The sequence below is a fragment of the Orcinus orca genome, chromosome 17 (assembly GCF_937001465.1).
Source record: "Orcinus orca chromosome 17, mOrcOrc1.1, whole genome shotgun sequence".
In the NCBI taxonomy this organism is placed as follows: domain Eukaryota; kingdom Metazoa; phylum Chordata; class Mammalia; order Artiodactyla; family Delphinidae; genus Orcinus; species Orcinus orca.
Window position 1 is genome coordinate 9,386,611 of NC_064575.1, and position 27,534 is coordinate 9,414,144.

The window sequence follows — 27,534 nt, forward strand, 5'->3', positions numbered from 1 at the left end:
GAGGGAATTGTTCAAATAACAATCCTCACCGCTGAATAATGTTGAAATAATGATCCTGCCAAACCTTATGGCATATAAATATCAATTAGGGTGCTCCCTGAAAATGCAGCTTCTTGAGACCCACTCAAGGAAAATCTGATATATTTGATAAGGGACCTGGTATTGTTACAGGCACCTCAGGTGATTCTGGTGCTAGTGACTGCTGTACTGAACTGTTAGAAATTTTGCTTTGGAATAATACGTATGACTCTTAAAGGCCCTGCTCAACCTTTCCAGTGAATTGCTGAATATAATTGAGTTTTCTCCAGGTTAAATGTGGGAAGTGAGGGAAAAAGGAGGATCAAGAGTAGCTTCTGAGTTTTTGAGCTCAGCAGTTGAGTAGATTGTCCCACTGTAAGTGCCTTTACAAATAGTGAATCAGGAGAAATGATTCAACTTTTCTTTTCTTCCATCACCCAGGACAGGTCACCTTGTATGTCTTCCCACACTTCTCCTCTACCCAGTCTGAAAATTTATCTTAGTTTTATTTTTTTATTATATAATTGTCTCAGGAATTATTTATGTTTTATAATCATATATACAACAATGATTTAAACTTTATTTTTTTATTTTTTTTTGTGGTACGCGGGCCTCTCGTTGCGGAGCACAGGCTCCGGATGTGCAGGCTCAGCGGCCATGGCTCACGGGCCCAGCTGCTCTGCAGCATGTGGGATCTTCCCGGACCAGGACACGAACCCGTGTCGGCAGGAGGACTCTCAACCACTGCGCCACCAGGGAAGCCCTAAACTTTATATTTTTAAACTTAAAAATTTTACATTTAAATTGTTTCATGGCTTACTGCCAGTCTTTTTATAATGTGTCTGAACCCACCTTTGACATTTTAATTTGGAGCCTAGCTTGTTTTATTACCATCATCTTTTTTTTTTTTTTTTTTAGGAAGAGTAATTTGATGTAATATATTTATTAAGCGCTTCTAAATCCCGAAAATGCCTTTCTTTGGCCATGATATGTGAACAACAGTTTTATTGGATATAGAAATCTTGGGTCACAGTCTTTTCATTCAGGCTTTGTTTTATAGTTTTCTATTTATAGTCTATTATTTATAGTTTTATATTATGGAGAAGTCTGGGGCCAGCCTAAATTTTCTTTCTTTGGAAATAACTATTTCTGTCTGTGTGCACAAAATTTATTCTTGCTATGTGACCATGTATATGGAATGTGCACAGTATGGGTCTCTTACAGTTTTCCTTATTCCTTCATCTGTAGGCCAAATTTGTTTCTTTTTCTTTTTCCTAGTAATGTCAAAAAATATATTGAATCTTTGTCCTTGAATGCCATTGGTTCTTATCTTCATTATTTTTCTTTGCGTTTGGAGAGTTTCTCAAAATTGAATTTCCATGTCATTGATTTGATTTACTTTGTGTTGGTTCAGTGATTTGTGAGGTTTTGTATTTTTCAATGACTGTTAGTTTGCTTACATTACCACATCTAGTTCTCCCTTCACACCTGTTGTTTTCTTACCTGAATCCCTTGTTCCAGAGTCCACTTTGATTTTTTTTTTCCCCCCTTCTTGGCCATTCTTATCTTGATTTTATTGAGCACAAAGATGACTGTTGAAAGCTTATTTCTGCTTCCTGTAATTATCATTTTTAAATTCCTTCGTCTTACATATCTTTAATTTTTTTTAATTAACACACAGTAAAACTGTAAATTACCTTTTGCTGCCTCTTTCTAGTCAAGTGCTCCCCTCCACTAGTAAGTAATTCACTGATCTGTTCTCTCTCTCTATAAGGCGTTTTCCATAATTTCACATGAATGAAATTACAATGTGTAATCTTTTAACACTGGAGTCTTGTACTCAGCACGATGTCCTTGCAGTTTATGTTGCTTTGTGTATCAGTTCTTTGTTCCTTTTAATTCTGTCTTTCCATTGTATGGATTTACCAGTTTGTTAACCATTCATTCTTTGAAGGACATCTGGTTGCTTTCAGATTTGAAGAATGTAAATAAAGCTCCTATATATATTTGTGTATATATCCTTAAAAAATTTTTTTTAAATCATACGGTGAAAGTCACTTTTTTGGGCTGTACAGTTTTATGAATTGTAACACATTTGTAGATTTGTGTAACCACCACTATCAGGGTACAGTATTCCCCCCAAACTATCTTTTCTTTCCCCTTTGTATTTTATCTTTCCCCGGTGTCTATCTGAACTCATTATAGTTTTGTTAGTATCCTTTTTTTCTGAAAAAATATTTTAAGACTCTTTGCTTTTTTTTCTGTCATCATTAAACCAGGCAGAGAATCATCCGGATCAGGTATTTGCCCCCAGATAGGTTTGTTTTTGTGTGTGTGTGCTTTAATGCTTGGTGTTAGTTGCATATTCTCTTTCCATTGCAAACGTGGAGATGGGAGAGCCATGATGTATGTTGACTTTACCAGTTAAGTGATTCATCAACCTGTGAAGAGTAAGAAGGGAGAGCCAGTGCAATGGACATGCTAGTAGTTGAAATTTGACTTTCCTTTGAGTTTGAAACCACCATGTCAGGAAACCTTTTCCCTTGCTTATTAACTGTTTGGCATGTGGGATATCAAGTGTTCTTGCCGTTTTCTTTCTGGAGCTGTTAAAGTCCTTGTCCAGGCAGAAATTGTAGATACTCATTTGTAGATTTCCTCTTAGGTACGCTTGTGTTTGCACTTTGGCTTTCCAGCAAAACTACTTTCAAATACTCTTGGCATCCCAGTGATGAAGGATGTGCCTCCTGTCTATTCTAGGTCCTCCTTGGCTCCATCAAAAAGGACAAATTAGTGGTGTTTTGCTAGGATTTCCTTCACTGGTTATGCCTTTTTTCTTTTTTAAGTAAAAGGAGTTGCAAGTTATTATTTATGTTCTCTTTTAATGTGACCCCATCTGTCTTGTGTTCAGCTGAAATTCCTCAAAGCTTCTGATATGTCGAGGTCACATTTTCCCAGGTGCACATCCTTCAGAGACCTTGGGTAAAGTAGGTGTTCTTAAGCAAGACAGAAAATGGCACTACTTATAAAAGAAAAGATTGATAAAAATTTGCCTAGATTAAAATCTGTTCATCAAAAGATGCTTTAAAGAAAGTAAAAAGACATGTTAGGAACTGGGAGGAATTTGAACATAACTGACTGGAGACAGTTGTCGAGAGCATTTAAAGAACTCCTGTGAATCAGTTTAAGAAAAAAATAATCCACTACAAAGATGGGCAAAAGATATGGATAATCCTTTCATGAGAGAGGAAATAAATGTGGGTAATAAGTGTAAAAAGATATTCAGTCTTAATAATAATTCAGGAAATGCAGATCAAGACTATAATGAGAAAATATTTTATATCCACTCATTTGGCAAAATTAAGAAATTTGATAATAGCAAGTATTGGAGAGACTGTATAACAACAAAAGGTCTTATACAGTTGCAGGTGGGAGCATTGAATTGATATAGCCATGTGGGTGGGTAGTTCTGCATTTTCTTACAAAGCTGAATGTTTCAGTACCTTGTAATTCAGCAGTTGTCCTCCAGGATATATATCTATACTTAAGAGAAACTTCGCGCATACCCCAGAATACATATAAGAATGTTCTTAGGTGTACAGTTGATACTAGTAAATAACAGGGAACAACTCAAATGCAATCAGCAGGAAAAATGCTTGCTTTATGGTTTTTTTGAGCAATTTGAGAGTACGTTTCATACGTCATGGCTCTTTACCCCAAAAAAGTATCGTATATATTTCCTAAGAATAAGGATATTCTCTCATGTAACCGTGATATTCTGTCAGTTGGTCCAGAGTGTCCTTTAAGCCTTTTTTTTTTTAATCTTTTTTTGTAGTATAAGATCCAGGCTAAGATTAGAATAACCAAAACAGTTTTGAATAAGAACTATTTTAGAAGGCTTATACTAACCTGACTTCAAATCTTTGCCTTCCCCAAGTGTGGAAAAATTTTTTTGTATATTTTTTAATAGAAGTTTTGTAGTTTAAAATTTTACATTTAGTTTTGTGGTTACTGTAGCTTTCTTTCATTTCTCTTCTTACTGTTTCATTTTTCTCTTTAAGTTCTTCAGCCTATTTGTGATAGCAGAAAAGAAGTTTAAAAAAAAACGAATTCCATCTTGTCATTGCTGGGTCTTTTTCATTGACCGTTTTCTTGTCCCTTTTCTGGTTATTTTAGCAGAGGAGGAATTCCCCAGCTTGCTTTGCCAGTACAGCAGCCTATGGAGGAGCTGACCAGACATACCCTGTCTGTTCATATAAAACTTGGAAAGTCAGATTCTCTATCTTAGACTGAGGGGTAGTCGTGAAACTTAAAACTGCAGGAAAAATCCATGCCAGTTATTGCAGTGTTTGTATAGTTCTTCATTCTTAGATTTGAACACATAACTTTGATATATTTGATTAAAATCAAGCTTGATGAAAAAACCAAGACAAATCCTCTAAAAGAAATAAGTATTCGGAGAGCAGAAGGTAATTTATACAACAAGATTTGATTTGTTAGGGTTCACATGGAAAAAGAAAAGAAAACCAGAAAATGTTCTTGGAAATGAGAAACAGGATTGTCAGCAGTTTTTAAAAATGTTTCTTTTTAAGCAAGTGGATTAATAAAATGTTAATGTTTTGGATCCAGTTAATCATCTGGAATTTCAAATCAGAAATTTCCAAATGTGGAATAATAGAGATGAAAAATATAAGGTGTGAAAGATGTGGTGGAAAGGAGGTCCAGTATATCTAAAGGAGTCTTTAAAAAGAGTACAGGAAGAAACAGTTGGAGGGAAGAACGACTAAAGAAAAATTTCCAGAGCCAAAAGATACATGTTTTCAGAATGATGGGCTCACTGAGTAACCAGCAGGATTATTTAAAATTGTAAAAGATAAAAAAGATAAAGAGAAAAGCTTTCGGAGCAGAAGGCCTGTAAGAAAGCTACACAGGAAGGAGAGTCAGACTGTTACCAGAATTCTGTCATCTACAACTCTGGACACATATAAAATCATATTTTGTAGTATAGGGGAATGGGGCATAGAATTATGTTCTTAAAGATGAGTGTCGAATAATATCTGTGAGGGAGGAGTACAAAATAAAGATTTCAGGTGTACAAGAGCTTAGCTACATACCCTTCATAAGAAACTTGAAGAGGTATTTCAGCAGAATGAAAAAGGAATTCAAGAAGGATAACACCTGGTAGCTGGTTATACTAGAACCATCAATAGGGACTCCGTATGCATTTTGAGTCAGAAGGTTCTCATTGTATACAGTGGACCTCAGGGCTGTAAGCCTCCGTCTGTTAAATGGCATTGTGGTCTTAGACAAACGACAGGAGCCCTCAGTTGGGAAGCACTGACCTTGGAGATGCTCTTTGAGAGCAGGACTTGCTTTGTTCTTTGCTGAATCCTTAGCACCTAATGCTTGGCGCATAGTGGGTGAAGTCATAAGGACAGTCACCAGAACTAAAGATAGAGTGAGTTCTATTGTAGGGACGGGGAAGAGGAGAATATAACGTTCACTGTGATAAATTGCTCGTCATATACAATGGGAATTGATAGTGTCCGAATTGACAAGTCAAGAAATGTATATATTAGCATGCCACTTAAAGTCAGTAGTGGTAACCTATCAGAGGAAGTTGAAATAGAAAAGACTAGAGGGGGATAGGGGAGCTTTACTTTTTTACTTTAACTTGCAATTGTATGTATTACTTCTAACGATAAAGCTAGTTTGATTGGAAAATAAAGAAAACAAAAAACTGCTAATGTCTTGAGTATATTATGTCCAGTATAAATTCGAGTAGTCTACATAGCCATAGAGTCTACTTTTGACTATTTAGATAACCTTTTACTGAAATTTTACCTTCGTTATACTGAATGTGCATCATTTAGCTTCTACTATATTCTTTCATTCTTATAAATCCTTATTGATCAGTAAACAGTCTGAGGTGAGATTTTTAGTTTAATAGCTTTTAAAATTCCATATAGGAAAAATTAGTGTTTTCAGGTACCTGTAACTTTGAGATGAACTTAAGGCATAACTGTAATAAAATCCTTATTAGTTTTAATTTCCAGAACCGTCTGTGTATTTTAATCATTTATGCTATTTTGTGTCGTTGAGCCTTTCCAAAGAGTAAAGTTTAGTCCCTGATATAATTTTTTTCACAATTGGAATAATTTTGATTCTGAGATGAGATGATGTTTAGGTCTGTCTCAAAGTAATCAAGTTTGTGCTAATATACAAGAAATTACTTCAGTTGTAGTTATTTTAGTAGTAGTTACTGTTGTTAGCAGTAAGTATTTTCCTGACAGTTCTGTACTTCTTTTTTCTCAAGTGGAACATTTAGTTTAATGCTTTCCCATTAATCCGATTGCAGTTCTTAGGATCAAGAATGGTTGAAGTCTCTATCTGATGACCTTTCAGTAAACTCTTCTACAATTGTAGTTGTCTATTTGTGAGTTGATTATGATGAACAGAAACAAATTCAGTGTATAAAATCTTGCTTTTCCTTTCATCTTCACTGTAAAATTTAAAGAATATTTCTCTGGAAAACAGTTTTTGGCCCAGGATGTATCACACGTGACAGAATAAACTTACGTATTTAAGTGAGTAATTCTATGATAAGACATTGAGTGATATTTGAATAATCAAGATGATTCTGTTTTTATTGTAGTAATACTCTGTTCTGAGCTTAGTAATAATTCTTTATAAGCCAGAATTGGGAAAAGAGGTACTTCAATTAGCATTTTATAACACTGATTTTTTTTCCCCCTCAGATTTATCTTGGCACCCCATAGGAGAGTTAATAGTGGCTATGTTAAGTTCCAATGTTGATAAAGAAATTTATGAGTTTTTAGGAGTTGGATTATTGGGTTAATCATAGATCTTTGGGAGAGATTTGTTTCACATGGATTATGGTGTGAACAGTCATCCTTAAATTGAGTGGTATCTCAGTTGTCTATTTTTCTTTAGCAACAAATGCATGATTACAGTCAGCCCTCCATATCCACAGATGTGAACCTGCAGATAACGGAACCCGTGGATACAGGGGGCCAGCTGTAAGGGCCTTGAGCATCCTCGGATTTTGATATCCATGGGGGCCCTGGAACCAGTTCCCTGCAGGATATATAGTATATGTGTGTGTGTGTGTGTGTGTGTGTGTGTATATATATGTAGTATATATATATATATATATACCTAGGATGTAAAAAAGCTACAAGTGGACAGTTCCACTTGTGAACAACAATCTGGAGTATAATAATTTTATTACTTTCATTTTATCATAAAGAGTCCAAAATCTCACTCCAAAATACGGTTGCATATTGATTCCTTCGCTCGGCTTTAAGACCTTGTTACTGGGTTCCAGAGAAGTAGTGTCATCCCGCTCCTCCCACACTCCACGGACAATTCTATCCTATGTCTTGTGTTCTAGTCAACCTTTATCACCATATATTTAGAGCCTGCGTGTTCTTTTTTTAACTGTTCCCTTATTCATTCAACAGATAAATATTAAAGGTTACCAGTAAGCCACTTAAGATAAATAGCTCTTATTCTTTTTAAAATTTATTTATTTAATTTATTTTTGGCTGCGTTGGGTCTTCGTTGCTGCGCGCAGGCTTTCTCTAGTTGTGGCGAATGGGGGCTACTCTTCGTTACGGTGCGTGGGCTTCTTATTGCGGTGGCTTCTCGTGGAGCACGGGCTCTAGGCGCATGGGCTTCAGTAGTTGTGGCGCAAGGCCTCAGTAGTTGTGGCGCACGGGCTTAGTTGCTCCGTGGCACGTGGGAATCTTCCCAGACCAGGGCTCGAACCCATGTCCCCTGCATTGGCAGGCGGATTCTTAACCTCTGTACCACCAGGGAAGCCCCAATAACCCTTTCTTTGTAGAACTCAGAGGTCTTGGAGAGACAGACATAATTTCTCAGTAAAATTTTGTAGTTTTCACTGTTGAAAACCACATGGCTCTTACTGAATTTGTTTCTAAGTATTTTATATAATTTTTACTGCTATTGTGAATGTAATTTGTATTTTCAGTCTTCCCAGTTGTTTGCTACAATTTTATATCAATAGAAATGTCCTATATTGTGTGACCTTGCTAAATTCACTTAATAGTTCTAGTAGTTCTAATAGAATATCCTTAGGATTTTCTGCCTAACAGATCATATCATCTGCAAATAGAGACCGTTTTATTTCTTTTTGATCTTTATGCTTTTTTTCTTGTAATTTTATTACTTGTATTACTTAAACATAAAATTAAGTGAAAACTCTAAAACCAAAATAAAACTGCACATAAACAAAAAATTTAGTGTGATGAGTGATGTTATTTTGCCAAAACTAAATCACAGCTCAAAGCATGAATTAGTCTTAAGTTTTAGAACCCTGTTTTTACTCTCATTTGGACCACCTAAACTAACACATGTTATGACTGTCCTCCACCATTTTCACTATTTGACCTTCTTCCTAACTCTTCCATTTTATAGTACACTTTGAGGTTATTTGATCTTTGGTACAGATGAATAGTTTTTATATTATTAGACTGCATCTGTTCTTTTCTTAAACTTGACACACAATAAGGCATCAAATGCAAATGTGGGCACTGGAATCTTTGTAAAGTAGTTCTTTACTATAGTGTGGTCATGCAGAAGGATCAAGAATGTTAGAGTCTTCCTTCTCCCTCTTTGTAGAGGGCACCACTGTCCGCCCTTCCAGTTCAGGCCAACAATACTGGACTAATTCGCAATATTCCTCTTTCACACTCCATATCTAACCAATCTATCAGTAAGTCTTGTTGGCTCTGCTTTCAGAATAGATCCAGAATCTAAACACTTTCCACTAGCTCTCCATCCTCCATTATTATTATTATTGTACTGGATGATGATTGTGCTAGCCTCCTTACTGGCCTTCCTGCTTCTACTTTTGCTCCTCTATACACTCCGTTACCATCAGAACAGCCCTTAAGAGGTCCTTCTGACAAGTGAGACTGGACTCAGTTTTCTCCTGCTTTTCTGAAGGTAGTATCAAAGTGTTGCCAACCTCAAGATACATCAGGAAATACTCCTTTTTCTAGTCTCTGGAACAGTTGGTATAAGTACAGAATTCTTGTGAAACCACATGAGCCTGGGAGTTTTTCTTTGGGGTAGATTTTTAATTGTTGGTTAAAGTTCTTTAGTTATTATAAGTCTTCAAGTTTTCTTTGTATTCTTGAATTTGTTTTGGTAAATTTTATTTTTAGGAAGTTGTTTTGTTTTAAGCTTGTTTTCGTATTGGCATTAATATTATTTTAATTTTTTTTAGCTGTGTGAGTCTTCACGATATTATTTATGCTTCATTTCTTTTTTTTTAAATCAGTCTTTCCAGAGATTTTTCTATTGTCAGCCTCTTTTACCCGCCAAACACCAGTTTTTATTTTTGTTCTCCTAGGCTCTCTCTCTCTTTGTTTTCTGTTTCATTATTTTCTCCTGCTGTCCTATTTGATTCATTTTACTTTGGGGGACTCAATGCTACTTACTTCCTAACATATTAAGTTGGATGATGAGCTCATTATTTTTCAGTTTTAAAAAAATGTTTTTTTAAATTCTATACATTAAATTTCTAATTTTATTTTTCAGGGCTTATTAGATTTAGTATATTTATATTGTACTGGTGTAAAAAATTTTGAATTTTTGTTATGATTTTTTGGGAGACTTTTAGAAATGTGTTTTAGATTTTCCAAATGTGGTAAGATTTTGTTTGTTGTTACCTGTTTTGCTGTTAAAATTGATGTCAGAAAATATGCTATGTATGATACTGACTCTTTGGTATTTAGATTGGTTTTCTGGTCTGGCATATAGTTCCTTTCTGTGGTTGTTCATTGTGGACCCTGTAATGATTTGGCTCTGTTTTCTGTATTCTGTATATTCAGTCTTTATTTTCATTAACTTGTCTGCTTTATCAATTACTAAGAGAAATGTGTTAAATTCTCCTGCTATAATTAGGAACCTGTCAGGTTTTCTTTGTAATTCTGAAAAGTTTTAATATATGTAAAGTTGTATTTTTAGTTTAATACTGTTACAGCTTTTTATAAAAAATGTTTCTTACTCAGTATGTAGTGGTTTTTGCCTCAGTGGTTTTTGCCTTAGAATCCACTTTATCTGATATTAATATAGTTGACTAAGTCTTCATTTGGCTTGTTTTATGTTTAGGGTAAATTTCTTGTAAATCATGTGTAACTAGATTTCTTTTTTTAATTTTGAGCTCTTTTGTGTTTTCGTTAATGAACCTCCATTTTTTGATTGCTTGATAAAAATGTATAAATAATATAAATGTGTATTTCTGCCATTTTATGTTTTGTGCTTTCTAATTCACCTAGATCTTTCAAGCTCCCCTCTCCCTCCTTTCCTGTCCTAGCACAGGAAAGGAGTTTTTAAAATTTTTCTCTTTTCCTGTCCACTGAGTTAGAAGTTATGCATTATGTACATAGATTTAATTTGTATATTTTATTGATTCAGTTAAAGGTGCCATAATTGATTACAGTTCAAAATGAAACAGCATCTCTAACTTCTATTTAAATAAAACATGGTCCTCATTCATATACCTAATCATCTCCCTCAGGTTAAACCTCTCTTTGTCTAGCTTATCCTTAAGTAGTATTGCCCTTTTTTTCTGTAGTTTTGGGGTTTTTCATGGAGTTGATGAATTTCTCTAGTTTTGATCAGTCATTTCATGGGGAGGAATAAGCAGTGAGCTGTTACCACTTTTTGCTTCATCTGTAATACAGTGTTTTATATCCAGCTAATTAAAGCAGGCTTCAACATTTCTCATACAAATCTGTTTCCTTCAGCTGAGAAATAAATTTCCTTTATGTTTAGGCTGGTTTTTTAAAAGCTTTAGGGCCTTTGTAAAATTAGACTACAGATTCCTGGTTCCAAATTCTTTTTTTGTCTTTTTTTTCCTTTGTTTATGTTGTTGGATTTTTGGTTTTGTTTATCCTTTGGAAACATGATTAATTAGCTGGCTCTGTGTCTGTTTTCATTTTTGTTTTTTTCTTTAGGAATATCTCACTGATGCTTATGGGTGTATGAAATAATTCATTTGTAGTTATCTTATAGTAGGGCATTTATTTGTTAGCTTTCTGTATTAAATACTGTTATTCTAGTCTAGGAATATATAAAGATGAAAAAGAAAGGACTTTAGTAACAAAGAACTTAAAGTTCTCTTTGGAATTTATTTTTATAAATTGATTGATAGATTGATTGCTGTGTTGGGTCTTTGTTGCTGCGCCCGGGCTTTCTGTAGTTGCAGCGAGCGGGGGATACTCTTCATTGTGGTGGCTTCTCTTGTGTGGAGCACGGGCTCTAGGCGCGCAGGCTTCAGTAGTTGTGGCTCGAGAGCTCTACAGCGCAAGCTCAGTAGTTGTGGTGCACGGGCTTAGTTGCTCCACGGCATGTGGGATCTTCCTGGACCAGGGCTTGAACCCATGTCCCCTGCATTAGCAGGCGGGTTCTTAACAACTGTGCCACCAGGGAAGTGCCCTCTTTGGAATTTAAAATACAGTTTTCTGATGGTGTCACAGGGGATGGGACATTAATTTGACCATTGGCAAAGTATATACATATTTATTATGGAGCATGTGTTACTTATAGAAAAGTGGGAGTAGTGAAACCACAAATAGAGAGTCTTATAATGTGTTAGACACAGTGGCTTTCAGTGTGGTCCTTGGACCAGCAGTATTAGGATCACCTTGAACTCGTTAGAACTGCAGGCTCACAAGTTCAGCTTCAGACCTTTGCGGCCCAATAGTGAGTGTTTCCACAGCCATCCAGGTGATTCTGATGCTTGCTAAAGTATGAGAACCAGTGATGACACATTAAAGCAGATGGTGGCACAAACAAACTATGTAATGCATCCACTTGACAGGCATGCAGAGTGCTAGTCATCCTTTTTTTCAAGGATAAGTATTACATGTGGATAATTTGGTTAATAAACATCATGAAAACATCACTCAACTTATGTTCAAGGGGTTTCTCCTTTCTTAAAAGAAATTATAATAATAAGTATTATTAATATTTCTTCATGTGAAAAATTATGCTGAATCTGAGAGTAGGATATGGAGGAAGCTTGTGATTCAGTGTTTTTTTTTGTTGTTTTTTTTTTAAGTTAATACTGAAAGCTTAATTAAATGCAGTTTAATGCAACTCTTTTCCTTTCCTCCTAACCCTACCTCAGCCAGTAGTTTTCAAATTGCTTCAGAGGACTTCTGGTCTATTTTGATACCTCACCATCAAAAACTCACTGAAAGGGCTAGAAAGACATTATTGTAATAGTCTCACCTAAACAAAATTCTGTGGGAAAACAGAGCTGTGGTGAGGACCTATAATCTCCTGAACTAGGTCTTTGTGTTTGGACTTCTTTATTTTAAAATGGTTTGTGGTAACCACACTGAGGTGTGTATAGGTAATAGTAAATCGTTTTTAGCTAATTACTTGAAAATTAGTATTTGAAGAACTTCTTATGGAGATGGTTTACATTATAAATGCATATAGTTTAAATCATTAAATAATGATGGTGTTTTGTTAAAGGTCTTTGTGCTTTTCTTTCAGGAGAGAAATAGAAACAAACAATAACCATATGAAGATGTCCTGTTAGAATTATACAACACTAATGATGTAGACTCTGGAAATGCCTAATAAGTCAAAGAAGACGTTATTAAAGCTTTTTTCTGCTTAAGGTGACATCTTTGAACTCTTAACACAGAACTGACTCTCCTTGTAATGGTTTTCATCAGCGCGTCTGCCCTTATACTCTCACCAAACACACTTGAGAACTGTAACTTCGTCAAGCACTTTCTGTCCTGAAGCTTTTACCAGTATCTGCTGTCTTTTGTAATTATGCATCCTAGCTAAGGCACAGAAGACTGAATGAATGCAAGGATTCATTAACTCTTTGAATTTGTTAAATACTAACAGTTAACCATTAGAAGTGGTTCAATGATGTAAGAGTCACACTGCTTCAACTTTTTCTTTGTTGTAGTTTTTAAATTGTCAATTTTTAGCTATTTGACAGATTAAAAGCAAAATAATCATGCCATATTTAGTCCTGGAGTTCAAGTCTAAATGTTTATGTGAAAATTATTGTAGTAAACTTTTAATATGGCAAAGCAACCTTATGCTCTATTTTAGCCAAATGAAACATAATCTGAGATTATATTAGAACATTTCCCTTGTCTTCAAACTGTTTGGTGTAACAGAATATTGATATGCAGCTTGGTGGATTTCACCAGTTAATGCACATTCTTCTCCCCTCCTTCCCCCAATAATATGTATACTGAAAAATGTGCATTTGTCTGAGGAATTATTTTGTTTGCTACCACTTAATGAATCTCAAAATTTTGAGTAATGTACCTCAGTCTAATCAGACTTTTTATGACCTTTATAACTACATTTAAAACCCTTAATTCCTATTTCTGGGTGTTTGCGAGCCTGATTGCTATCATGAAGTAAAAAATTTATTACTCTAGGTATTCACTAGCTAAATAAACATAGTTCTTGTTTAGCAAGCATATATTGTTCCTCAACTCCTTTCTCCAGCTTTTGCAGTGTCCTGGCATCCTTAAAATATTTGAAAATATGGCCTTGATCCATGGATTAAATCAGTATCTAAGTGAATGTGTTGATGTTTTATTGATCAGATCTATATAAATGGGAATACAGCATATATCTGGGTATTCTTATAGTTATCTTTTTAACATCTTATTTTTTTCGTTAATTACATATCAACATTAATTTTGTATCTTGAAACAAATTGATTTTGTATAATTATGTGTCAGACATCTGTATTAACTGATCTGATGGCACATGGTTATGAAATAATGTACTGCCCCTTATATTACTGTTCCAAAAGGAGAAAGCTATGTAGAAAGATATGTTAAGGATGAAAATAGCAATACAGTAGATTTGAGTACCTTGATGTTTTGCATTTACTCCACTTATGTTTACATCATGTTTAGAAATGTTTTCATTTACTATGGTCTTTGGTCACTTCGATTCAAAATTTAGTGACAGATATTTCTTTGAGGCTTTCATTTGTGTGATTTTTTTTTTTGTACAATGTTTTCTTAAAATGTACAAATACTGTATTCAAGCGAAAACCAATACAGTATTTGTAGCTAAATTGTAGCTACTTCACAGTGCTTTGGTAGTCCCAGGATAGTTACCAGTGTTTACTGAAGGGAACATCAAAATGTTAATAGTATATTACAAAATAAAGACTTTCTTAAAGGAAAATTGCACCTATTTTACCTTTTTTAAGAGTAAGCCATGAAATCTTGTAGTAACATGTCTCGTAACTATTTGTAATGAAAATTGGCATTTGGGTATAGTCACCACAGCAGCGTTCTGCATCCCTAGGATTATACAGGTAGGACATGTCAGAGAGGGGACACTGTCACTCGGGAGGTCCTGTTAGAGAAAACTGTACAGGGGTGACCTTGTGGAAAGGATCTGAGTCTTCTCTCTGAGGTTCTCTTCTTCTTGGTGCTTTATTAGCAACTCTGAATATTTTTATAAAACTAGTTACATTATACACGGATTGAAACTTGTTTAATTTACATTAGGTTTCTGTGTAAGAGATGTCACGGAAACACTCAGCAAGCAGGCTGATTGCAATAGCAGACTCAGAAATGTCAAATGTAACTCAGCAGTCTACTCATGGTGAGGAGCACATCCCAGTGCCTTTAACCTGGATTTCTAATATTAAGTGAAATGGGTGCAGCATTCCTTTGGGGAAAAAACCAAGACAAAACAAAACTTTTCAATTGGTCAGTTTTTTTCCTCATTTAAATTTCCTTCCGAGTGCCTCTTCTCTCTCCCTCCTTGGTCTGTCAGTGTATAGCAAAATGTTTTTCCTCTAAGTGAGATGATCAGAAGTTGTCTCAGTAGCACAACTAATGGAAGGTTTCTTAGCTGTGGGGACCAAGAGGGAGAGAAACTGGGCTCTAGAGCAGGAGACTGATCCAGTGTTCTGAGTAATCACAAATTAAGACATTATTGGCCCAGTAACTTTCTTGCTTAATGTTTTTCCAAGATCTGGTTTGAATGTTTCTTAATTAAAGTTATCTTACGTGGGTGTTTTATTTTGAAAGGTATTATATAGTTTGTATATTTAACAGTAAGGGGGAAAATGTAACCAAAATTAGTATTCTTTCTCTATACATATTGGTACTTGAAGATTCCTTTCAGAAGAAACCCCAGCCTTTTCCTAAGTTCAATCCTCGTTTTAACTTAAGTGATCTTTCTAATTCAAAAGCTGTGTTCTTTTTGAATACCATGCATGGGGGTTAAGCTGATGTTAAAACAGTTTGCAATAAAAGAAGAATCAGCTTAAGTCATTTAATCATTTCAAGTGCATTCTGCATCCTATAAAAATAAGTTTGAGAACTTTAAGAGAATTGTGTTTCATTAAGTTTTGCATATCTTTTGTTATGCCATGTAAATTCCCTTCTTTTTCATATGATTAAAGAAAGGTTATGATAAAATGATTAGTTCATTTACATTCACTTGTAGCAGTTACATGAGAATTTAAATTTTGTCGTGTTTGGGTTTGTTCATTCCTGTGAATGATGGTACAGTTAGGTGAGATTTTCTGTTATGGTACCCAAACTCACCATTTGGTCCTCTTTAATCTTTGAGGGTTTCAATAAAAATTGTTCACTCATATCTGTGTTCTTTCCATTTTATCTTTATAAATACAGATTGCCTTCCAGAAAACGTAACATTCTTGTCAGCTCTGTTACGAATTTCCTGATTGACATACCTTTCAAGTACAAATAGATTATGTCATTCGATTTAGTTGGCCATTTGAAATGAAGTGGGGAAATTAAAGAGAGGAAGGATCACAGTTTATCCTAATCTTTATCCACTCCAGTGAGCTTACTGAATTACATGCTCTTAACGCTAAACTTAGAGCAAAAGAGAAAGAGGCTTACTTAATAGGAGGAAGTCTTGGCACCAGCTGTCTCATAACCCTAATCCCCCATTCTTGGTACCAAGGAATGCTTTTTAATAGTGTGGACGTTGTCCTTTGGGCTGGATAGAGCTTGTGGAGATGGGATCGTGGTGACTCTGAATGGTGCGTTGATAATCATTGCTGGGCTCTCTAAGGCACTCGTTCAGATGGGGGAAACCAGAGTTTTAGTTTTGTGCTGCATACCACACTGTTAGCCTGCGATCAGGGCACAGTTTTACAGGCACCCCAGGTGTCCCACATTGCAGCATCATCTCCTAAAGAGGGTTTGCATCTCTTCAGCGTACTTATATTTGAGGCTACTCATTTTTAGTTGGGACCCTAATTCTTACTGGCTTTGCTTTATCTTGCTTAGTGACATTAGATTTAGTAATTGTAGTCTAGGAACTAAAATATTCTTGCAGTTAGAAGTTAACTGAGCAATTCAAGGTCATTTGCTTTCTAATCACAGAACAGTTGATCCGTGAACAACACAGGTTTGCACTACATGGGTCCACTTGTACACAGACTTTTTCCAGTTGTAAATACAGTACTGCACAATCTGAGGCTGACTGAATCTGTGGATGCAGAGGAACCTCGGATATGGAGGGACCGTGTGTGAGTAGGGCCGACTTTAAGTTGTATGTCGTGGAGGGTCAGCACCCCTAAACCCGTGTGTTTTTCAAGGTCAGTTCTACTTGTCATTGCGTAATCGTGATGTGTATTCTTTCCTCATTTCTCTTGGTGCAGTGATAGTGAGGGGCAGAACTCCCCTGTAGATCACCCACAGGTAGTAGCGGCAGTTTAAATACAGTTTGTTTATAAATTGTGCACTAAGTTCAGAATTTTTCTACTCCATATTTTGAGTTACTTGTATGTATAACATTGGAGCTAAATGTAAATGAAAACTGTCTTTATAAAAGTCAGTGTACAAGGAAGATGTGAGTGCAGAGTTCGAAACACTGGGGGGAGTTCCGCATCCCTTCCTGCCACCCTGGGCCGCTTCAAAGAATACCCCTTACACAGAACACACTTAGAGCTTTAAGTATCTGAACGTCATTTGAAAACATCATTGGCTGTTTCTGACACATCTGTAACCAGAATGGAATTACTGTATAGGGGAAGATCTTAGAATTGGGAGTTGGAAAGACCAGACTTACATAGTTACTTCTAACTGGTAGATTGACACTGAACAAATCACTTCCTTTGTTGTTAGTGCACTTGGTAAATTCAGGAGATTGGCATAGAATGCATCTTAGGTTCTCTGCAGTTCTGAATTTTTATAATTTTATGATTTATATAGCTTTGTAGGATTATTCTAGCAATAATGAACTTTTAAAAATAAGTTTGGAAACCAGTGAAATTTGTGATAGTCATTCTTTGTTTATTTCAGAATATAAGTACTGAATACCTCCAATTGTATTTTATTCATTGACTCTGATAAAATATAACCATTACTTCCCTTTAGTGAGTTTTGAAGTCTAGTGGTTCAAAATCTTAATCTTTTCCACAGTGTTGGTAAAAAGTATCAAGAGAATGTGTGTCCCAAAGAAATCCAGTCCAAGTTTGTTTGTTTTTTAATTCTACTGCCGTTTTACATTATCCTTTTTTTTTTTTTCCAAAGAGACTATATTTTAGAACAGTTGTAGAGAAAAATCGGGAAGACAGTACAGAGAGTCCCCATATAGCTTGCATCCAGCTTCTTCTCTTCTAACATCTCACATTAGTCTGGTACATATGTTGTAATTAATGGACCAATATTGATCCCTTATTTTTTTTTCAGATTTTTTTTTTTTTTTTAACCAAATTGTCCTTATTCTGGTTCAGGACGCCATCAAGGGTAGATTCACGTTACTTTTAGTTGTCGTGTCTCCTGAGGTTCCTCTTGGCTGCGATGGTTTCTCAGACTTGGTTTTGGTGACCTTGACAGTATTGATATTTTGTAGAGTACTCCTCCTTTGGAATTTATCTTATATCTTTCTTATGATTAGATGGGGTTATGAGTTTTTGGGAGGAAGACCACAAAGGTAAAGTTGCCATTTCCATCACATCATGTCAAGGATGCATACCACCAACATATGCCTGTTGATGTTGACTGACCACTTGGCTCTGGTAGTGTCACGTTTCTCCATTATGAAGTTATCCTTTTTCCCTCCTTTCCACACTGTACTTTGGAAGGAAGTCACAGTATACACTTGAGTAGGCAATTATGCTCTCCCTTATCCTTGTATTTGTAAAGAGGGATACAGGAATCTGTTTTACTAGAACATAGTCTCATCCTGGCAGGCTTGTGTGTCCTTTTTGCTTTTATCTCTTTAGAACTTCCCTCCCCTCCCACTGTCTTTCCTCATTTCTCAATGGAATAGATGGATTTTGGAGGAATTCTAATAGAGACTCATACCCTCTCCCTGAATGGATTCTCATTGTGTTTGGAGATTTTAGTAAAGGGATTGAAGTTATATCAGTAGAGAAAACTTAGATGATGGCCAAATATCCTGATCTTACGAGTATAGGTAAGAAGAGATAGTCATTCAAATTTGACTGGATTGAAAAACCAAAGGTAGGAGTTAAACAGTATATTATGGTTAGAATGATGCATTCCTTTAAAAGGTGACTTAAGTAGCTCTGCCTCTGTTTTTTGATGGAATGCTTTTGAAATACTTCGGAGGCTGCTGCATAATATTCTGGCCGGGAGCATGGACTTTGGAGGCTGATAAACCTGTAATGGAATCTGGGTCCACTAGGCTCCAAGCCTAGATTTCTTCATCAGTTAAAAAAGATGAATGAGAATGGAGCCTGTAAGGATTAAATGAAGTAATAGGAAGTGGTGAGCACAAACCCTGAGCCTGTGGCAAGCCTTCCGATTGTTAACTGTTGCTCTCCTCTTCTGTTTCTTATGGAAAGTTTAGAATTTATTGTTTACCGTTGAATATTTCTTACGGTAATCTTTACTGCTTAGATGCAGTTTAGAGGTTGTAGAAAGTTGATTACTTTCAGTTCATATTGTTACATGATTGAGATCCTGAGAAAAGGGACTACCTGAATAAAGCTTTGTTAAATTATCATTTATCTTCGTTTTTTGCAACTTTTGATTTCCGGGGTTTTCAGTGACTGTCAGCCATGCTTTTTCAAAGTACGTAAAATCAAATGAGGGGCTTCCCTGGTGGCGCAGTGGTTAAGAATCCGCCTGCCAATGCAGGGGACATGGGTTCGAGCCCTGGTCTGGGAAGGTCCCACATGCCACGGAGCAACTAAGCCCGTGCGCCACAACTACAGAGCCTGCACTCTAGAGCCCGCGAGCCACAACTACTGAAGCCTGGGTGCCTAGAGCCTGTGCTCTGCAACAAGAGAAGCCACCGCAATGAGAAGCCTGGACACCGTGACCAAGAGTAGCCCCAGCTCACCGCAACTAGAGAAAGCCCGCTCGCAGCAACGAAGACCCAATGCCGCCAAAAATAAAATAAATACACTTATTAAAAAAAAAAATCAAACGACATAGTTTACCCTGCTAGAGCTGAGCAGATGGCAAAACCAAAGGCAAATTAGACCAAAAGGAAAGCAACTAGGAAGAATAACAAGAAAATCTATGAAAACTAGAAGAAAATTAAGCCAAAGATGAAAATCAGATCAAGAAATTTTTTGCTTTGCTTGTTACAAATGCCTCGATATTAATGCCACTTAAGTGTATTAGTAAATTATAAGAGCACACTGTGAATATTTAGTAACAATTCAAAATGGAAACACTGTATGGATGTGTTACCTCCGTATTTCAACTTTACAAGGAAGAGGTATTTGACAGTAGTTCCAACTATTCGTGATATCGTACAACTTTAGAAGGAAAAAGTATTTGACAGATAGTAGTTCCAACTAGTATATATTCAAGATTATATTTCGAGGTAAAAAGTTTACAAATAAAGCTTCAACATATGTTTGCGTGCTGATATTAAAGCTCCAGTATGTTAAGCTTGTTCTGCTTGGCTTTTGCGGCAGTCACTGACTCTGTTTCCTCTGTAAAGCACCCAGTGCTTACAGCACAGTTAAGTACTTGCATCTCAGAGCTGTTTTCTAGTTTGCCCATGTATGTATGCTTACCAGTGTCATCTGTGGTTCCTTCTAAGCTTGTTTATTCCAGTTGTACTTATTTCTTTTATTATGAGATTTAAATATGTAAACTGATAAAATGTGATTGATAGTTGTTGCTATGAAAACTAAATTGACTTCTTTGGAAATACCTGACAAAAGTGAGTTGTCTAATTAGGTATAGATCAGAAAACAGTAAAAACTTGGCAGGAAAATCATTAAAATGTAGAAGTTTGCGTGCAGTTTGCAAGTGTATTTTCATTTCTTACTCCAGTGGGAAATGTTAGATGGTGCCTTAGAGGTGAGGTATGGTTCACAGAAGAAAGACATGATTCTTATTCAGAGAAGTCTTGGACCTAAATCAAATCCTTGTGGGATACTAATTCCCCAACCAGGATCGAACCCCGGGCCGTCGGCAGTGAAAGCGCAGAGTCCTGACCACTGGACCTCCAGGGAATTCCTGAAGTATTTGTGTTTTAAATTAAAATGTGCAAAGTTTGTTTGTATCACTTATGAATCTACTCGTTAACTGACATCTTTCATTATTTAACACTTTATTTTAAAGTTTTAACCTAAATTATTCTTTTTAAAGTCCCAAAACATTTTTCCTTCTGCATTAAACAGCTTAACATGACTGCATGTGTCCATGTGTAATAAGCTGCTAGGATATCTTTGCAAATAAATGTAATAAAGAGAAAGAAGTATTCATACCACTTGGAAACTACAATGTGCCAGCACTTACATATTTATTTCAAGTATCTAAACTATGAGCAATGTTTTCTGTATGAAATGTACCCACTAATAATTTCTTGTATCTAAATTTAAAGCCAACTGAAACCATGTCAAGTCTTGAGTGAAACCATTCCTCTTTTGGAAAGGCACAGAGCTTATGTAAATTGATGGTCCTCCCCACGACCCCTGCCATTACTCCTTTAATAAGGGGAAAAAAAGGCCTGAGAAAGAGGAACTTAGATATTCAGTACCTGTCTTAGAGTTATGTAGCCTTGGCATGTTTCTTTGTTTTTGTCCTTTTTTTTTAAATTTTTTTTTTTCAAATTTCTTCAGCTTTCCAGGCAATAGTTGAAAGGTCATGTGTTAAAACCAAATGGAAAGCCAAAGGAATGAATATCAGTAGCATATGTGTGTATGTGAATGTGTGTGTGTGTAGAAATAAACTAGGTATTTGCATCTGTATTTATTTTCAACCAGATTAAAAAGATTTCACAGAAGACATTTTAAACAGCTTTCTGACAAAGGTTCAGATATAAAAAAAGACATTAATGCTGAGTTTCTTTCACATATAGACACAGCCTCTTCTTCCCCTTCAGTTCCTGTGTTTAGTTTGGTGAGGAAACATCCATCCACAATGAAAGCTCAACTTTCACTGTTTTAAAGGAAAGCCTCCAGTGTTTCATCATTGTAGATCTATTTTTACATCATTCAGGAGTGTTGCACAGGCCCAATGCTAGACAGATTACTGCCTCACAGTGGTTCCTGGATGGTTTTGATGCTTGGATCTATTGTCCTGGTATCTAGTCTTAATGTAACTCCCCTAATTTATTAATAATAAAATTATCACCAATCAATATCATACTTGTAACATTTCCATCATGTTTATAATACAATAATATATAATATTAATAATCTCAAATTTATTAACAGCTTGGGCAGCAGTTCCCATACTTTTTAGTCTCAGGACCCTGTTACTCTGAAATGATTGAGTAACCAAAGAGCTTTTGTTCATGTGGGTTTTATCGATATTTACCATACTGGAAACTAAAACTGAAAAAGTTTGAAGCGCTTATTGTTTGATTTAATAGCAGCTGGATTTTCATCTTTCTTGTGTATGTAATCCTCTGGAGAACTGGACTGTACACTCAGGAGAGAATGAGTGAAAAGTCCTGGTATGAATCTGAGTATAAACTTGTCACTGCAGACGCCCTCTGGGAACCACGGCTCTGGGGACACTGTTGGTGTGCTGCGTGGTGTTTGCGGTCCCCTATGTGAATGGCTGTCCTAAGATCTTTTGGGTCCCGTTGGGAAACTCTCCACCATTCACGGGTACACAGCCCCCCACCTTCCTACAGACACACACCAATCTTTTTCCTTCATGATCTACTAACAGGAAGTCCAACACGCATCTCGGTTAACATCTTCATTACAAGGGATCTATTGATTCATAGCTTTTAGTTAACACTGAACTTTTTTCCTGTAACTTCATATCATTTCCTTACCCTATCCGCTGCTTTATTGCCTACAGAAATAAGAACATGAGTGGTTTAACGCTCAAATTAGTTTTGATTTGTATTTGTAAGGGATTTGTGTGGGGATATCTGCAGGGGAATGTTTGCTTTTATCCTTGGTCCTCCTTGCCTGACCTGACCCGGCTCAGCATCCTCTGGCTTCCTTTTTCCTCTGCTCTTCTTTCTGTACCGCTGCTCTAACTTACCAAGCTGCAAGTAGAGGCGGTGGTAACAAACGCAGGGACAACGGCAAGCGAGCAGGGGTTCCCCTGCCCCACTTTGCTCAGCTGTGTTTCTCTCCCGTCCAGGTCGGCCGTCCTGCTCATGTCCTTAACCAGCCCGGACTGCCCTCCGGCCTCAGATCCCAGCTCCTTCTTTCTGCCCTGGCCCCGTCCTCCAGCCACACTGGCTTGCTTTCTTCCCACAAACTTCAGTTTCATTCCCACTTCCGAGTTCTTCCGTCCTCTGCCCGGATCAGATATTTGCTCTCTTCTACGGGGCTCCGCTAGGTTTACTTCCTCAGAGAGGACGTCCCTGGTCACCACAGCTGAATCAGTTACTCTGCCACTCCATTCTCTTACCCTCTACCTTCTTCCTAGCATTCATCCAGAAGTGTTCGTGTATCGCTTTTTTCTTTTTGAAATTAAAAAAGATTTTTTTAAAGGCAATAGTTTATTTATTTATTTTTGGCTGTGTTGGGTCTTCGTTGCTGCGCGTGGGTTTTCTCTAGTTGCGGTGAGCGGGGGCTACTCTTCGTTGCGGTGCGCGGGCTTCTCATTGCAGTGGCTTCTCTTGTTGCGGAGCACGGGCTCTAGGTGCACGGGCTTCAGTAGTTGTGGCACGTGGGCTCAGTAGTTGTGGCTCGTGGGCTCTAGAGCGCAGGCTCAATAGTTGTGGCACACGGACTTAGTTGCTTCGCGGCATGTGGGATCTTCCCGGACCAGGGCTTGAACCCGTGTCCCCTGCATTGACAGGCGGATTCTTAACCACTGCGCCACCAGGGAAGCCCCTTACATATGACTTTGTAAACTGTGAGATTCGGAGGGAAGGGACTTTGTCTGGCACGGAAGCTGCTCCATAGCTACCGGCTGAATGAGTCATTGATGCCTCCCATCTGCTCCTGGATTGGGATGCATGGAGCCTTTGCTATCGATCTGCGATGGTGGCCTTCGTTGCTTGAGATCCAGAAGTCAGTCTATGAACTGGTGATGCAAAGAGCAGGGAAAAGTTGCTGCTGCTAATTATTGTTTGAGAAAAAGCCATGTGACTTTCATTTTCCTTACCAAGGACCTGCTGACTGCCTGACCATATCTCCATTCCATCTCAAGTATTCTATTTGGCTGCTCTTTTGAAATCCGCCAGCTTCCCTCCCTCCCTCCCTCCCTCCTTTCTTTCTTTTTTTCCAAAATTGCCTTTGATTGTCATTTACACTGGATTTTGTCTGGGTCAGATAAAGTGGGGGAGTAGAGTGTGACTGGCCCTGCGATGGTTAAGAGTGCTGGGAAGCACCGGGGAGGCCATTGACTCACATCTTTCAGTTTATAGAGGAAGAAACAGGCTGGGATGCTATGACTTTCCCAGGGTCCCAGTTAATGACAGGAGGACTTCCAAGCCCAGATTTTCTAGCTCCCACTTCAAAGCCAAATGCTTCTAAGTCTGTGCCCAAACCTTCTCCATAGCTGTTGACCAACCAAACAATTAAACGCCTCTGTTTTCTTGTTTGTAAAGTGAGAAAAATCCTCGCTCAGACTCGTTTGGAGCCTTCAGTGAGAATGCGCGCTGCGGGGCCTGCGGAAGCCTCCGGGGTGTGTCAGCACTGGCTCCCTGCTCTCCGCTCTCCTGCAGTGCTGGCTCCTCGAGTAGAAGAACCTGTTTTTTCCCTAATTGGCCTGGTGTTTGTCTCCTTCTCCGCATTCAAACTGTAGATCTTCCACACCCTTTTCAAAGCCATGGGTGGGCTTTTCAGCTTTCACAGGGCCAACGCTGTCTAGACAAGTGAATTGTTAAAAGTTTTGTTTTAAAAAATGAGTCTGATCTTTAGAGATTGATGTTTCCTTATTATCGAAACATATATATCACTTTTCACTCCAGAAATGTAGCTACGTCTTTAAGTTACCCTAATACCTCTACCATATAGAAAAATGTTCCACCATAAGAGAATCCGTATTTGTGATACAGGGGTGACGCTTCCAATTTCAGATAAAGGAGTAAGGATCTTATCAACTGGCTTCTGTACTGCCCAGCTTAATGTGGTTCGTAACTGAGCAATTACAAAATAAAACAAAAAATTTTTTTAATTACATAAAACGACAGAAGAGGGAGCTATTGAGGTTTGATTACATTTTCCATTGCCCTGGTTGAGGTTTTTCTTTAAACTATAATATTTTGACTTAGATTTTCTCAATTGTCAACAGACAGGAAACGTTTGATTATACTGGAGGATGCATATTCACTTTGGAGGATTACAAAAAATGAGTTTATTTTTTTCTATCATCTGGCCCCCTTCCATTCTTTATCATTCCCCAAACTCCTGTAAAGGTAATTGGTATAAGAAGAGTCACGGTGATTTTGCAGTGGTAATTTTAGAAATGAATCTACTCCTGTAAAGGTAATTGGTATAAGAAAAGTCACGGTGATCTTACAGTGGTAATTTTAGAAATGAATCTACTCCATTAGTGTAAATCCGGGTCATCGGGATCAGCTGTTCTACGAGCCGCTGTCCTAACTTGTGCTTTTGTCTGGCTTCCCGGAAACTTCTACTGGGCCTCAAAGTCTTACAGGGATTTTTGCTTGTATGATATGAGACCTGAAAGTCTTGAAATTCACAGGCACGGTTGACCTAGACAAGACACGCCGTGTGCATGCGCGGGTGGCCTGTGCAGTGTGTGGATGGATGGGTGACGGGGAGGGAGGTGGAAAAAGTTTGTTTCGGGCCTTTCTCCACAATCGTCTTTAGGTCACGCCCATGTGTGTGATTTACTCCTGCTCTCCAGGCCCTGCGACCTGCTGGCCCTGTGCCCCCTAACTGCACCCTCAGCTTCGGAGCTCTCCCCACTCCTAGCCCACCCTCCCCACTTCAGCCATCGTCTTCATTTTTTTCAACACAAGTTGGAATTCCTCCTCTAGGAATTTCTCCTTTTGTGCATAAGTGCCTAAAAAAGGGTGTGGGGATGTGGGGATACTCCTTGCAGTGCTGTTTGTAATAGCAAATTAAACCATAGAAACAAGTCTGCTGGTCTAAAGAGTAAATGGTGTAAAGAGTAAATTCCTAACAGTGAAACACTGGGTAGCCATTAATGCCGATGTGAGAAGATGGTGATGAATTTTCTTAAATTAAAAAAACTCACGGCACATATGATTTGTACCATGAGTTTTAATTCAAATAAAAGATTCACATATAATTTTAATACATAATTTAAGCAATTTTAAAAGGATTTTATAGCTGAAGTTCTTTGAAATATACCTAGGACATTCATAACAATGGCTACTTCTGAAGCATGGTGCTAGCCTTTCTGGGTGTGGAGGAGGAAAGAGGAGAGGCTTTGCTTTTTGTCTTATAACTTTCTTTGGTTTGAACTATCTACCGAGAGCTTATACTTGTAATTAAGAACATAATTTAAATGCAGATGAAAGGGGAAGGGTGGGGTGAGGGATTGGGATTTTGGGATTGACATGTACACACCGCTATATTTAAAACAGGCTTCCCTGGTGGTGCAGTGGTTAAGAATCCGCCTGCCAATGCAGGGGACACGGGTTCCAGCCCTGGTCCGGGAAGATCCCACATGCCGTGGAGCAACTAAGCCTGTGCACCACAACTACTGAGCCTGCGCTCTAGAGCCCGTGAGCCACAACTACTGAGCCCGCATGCTACAACTACTGAAGCCCACGCACCTAGAGCCCGTGCTCTGCAACAAGAGAAGCCACCGCAATGAGAAGCCGGCACACCGCAATGAAGGGTAGCCCCCGCTCGCCGCAGCTAGAGAAAGCCTGCATGCAGCAACGAAGACCCAACGCAGCCAAAATAAATTTAGTAAAGAAAAAAGAGCATTAAAATAGATAACCAACAAGGACCTACCGTATAGCACAGGGCACTATACTCAATATTCTGTAACAACCTAAATGGGAAAAGAATTTGAAAAAGAATAGATACATGTATATGTATAACTGAATCACTTTGATGTATACCTGAAACTAACACAACATTGTTAATCAACTCTACTCCAAGATAAAATAAAAATTAGAAAACAAACAAATGAATAAATCTACTGACCTTCCCAGATTGAATCACAGCATCAGTGTCTCCCTGAAGCCTTTCATGTACCCCTGGGTCTGCTTTAGATGGTGTTCCTCTGTGGTCACCCAGCTGGAATCCTTCTCTCTGCTTGGGGTAGCTTGTATGCTAGAACCAGAAGGGTTCTGATGTCAGGCAGAACTGGGTAAAATCATGACTCAACCTTTACCTGATGTGAACAACATATTTAACCTCCTTTAGCCTGAGTTCCTTCACCATAAACGTGGGAATATTGATGCCATTTTGCAAGATTATTGTGAGGGGCAGAGTGAATTTATGCGAAAGCTCATCTGATGACAGGCAGATATAGGTGTTCAATAAGAGGTAACGGAATTTTTAGAGAATGGAGATTGCTTTCTCCATTCTCATAGCCTTGCTACTTTGTCAAATAAAAGTAGTAATGCTTTTTACACAGGTTTTTCTTCTGTGGCATGACATCATCCTCTAGACTTCTGTATCGAATTTTACCTGTGCTGTCTCTCAGCTAGCTATCTGGATGGACAATCTTGATTGTGGCTTAATACCAAAGCCTGCTGCCATGTGTCCAGTGGTCCTTTAGTGGCTTATCTCCAAGGTGAATCCAGTGGTGACATCCAGGCACTCTGTTAGGAAGAGCACAGTTATAGGAAACTCAGCCTGAAAATCTGGCATTCTCCAATCAACTGTATAGGTAGTTTCTACTACCAATGGTGTGAGTTTTGTGTGGCCGGCATGGAGCAGAGAAGAGCAGGTAAGCTGAGCTGCTGCATCAGAGACAGTGGGTGGTTTCACAATTTTAACAGTGTCACCCCCTCTTATGAGTGACCCCTCTTTAAAGGCACTTCGCCCATACTGCTTTTTATGATGCCTTCTTTTGAAATTGTAAGTAGCTTTTGTCCTGTGGCAGTGTCTCGTCAATGCAAATTTTTGAATGAATGAATGAATCCATGATTTTTGCCCAAGTTTGA

The 27,534-nt window shown here is 37.7% G+C and overlaps 1 protein-coding gene across 22 annotated transcripts in view; it reads left to right on the forward strand.

Moving 5' to 3' along the window:
- Positions 1 to 26,560, forward strand: part of YTHDF3 (YTH N6-methyladenosine RNA binding protein F3) — a 44,254-nt gene extending 17,694 nt beyond the window's left edge. For 9 of the 22 annotated variants that reach the window (XM_049700186.1, XM_049700180.1, XM_049700188.1 and 6 more), the window contains one exon: positions 25,996 to 26,557. In XM_049700186.1, coding sequence (XP_049556143.1) covers positions 25,996 to 26,118 — 123 coding nt within the window. In that variant the 3' untranslated portion in view covers positions 26,119 to 26,557. Of the gene's footprint in view, positions 1 to 12,573; positions 15,686 to 25,995 lie in introns of those variants that run through there. The other 13 variants (XM_049700167.1, XM_049700170.1, XM_049700169.1 and 10 more) reach the window with 6 other exon arrangements.
- Positions 26,561 to 27,534: the final 974 nt, after the last annotated feature.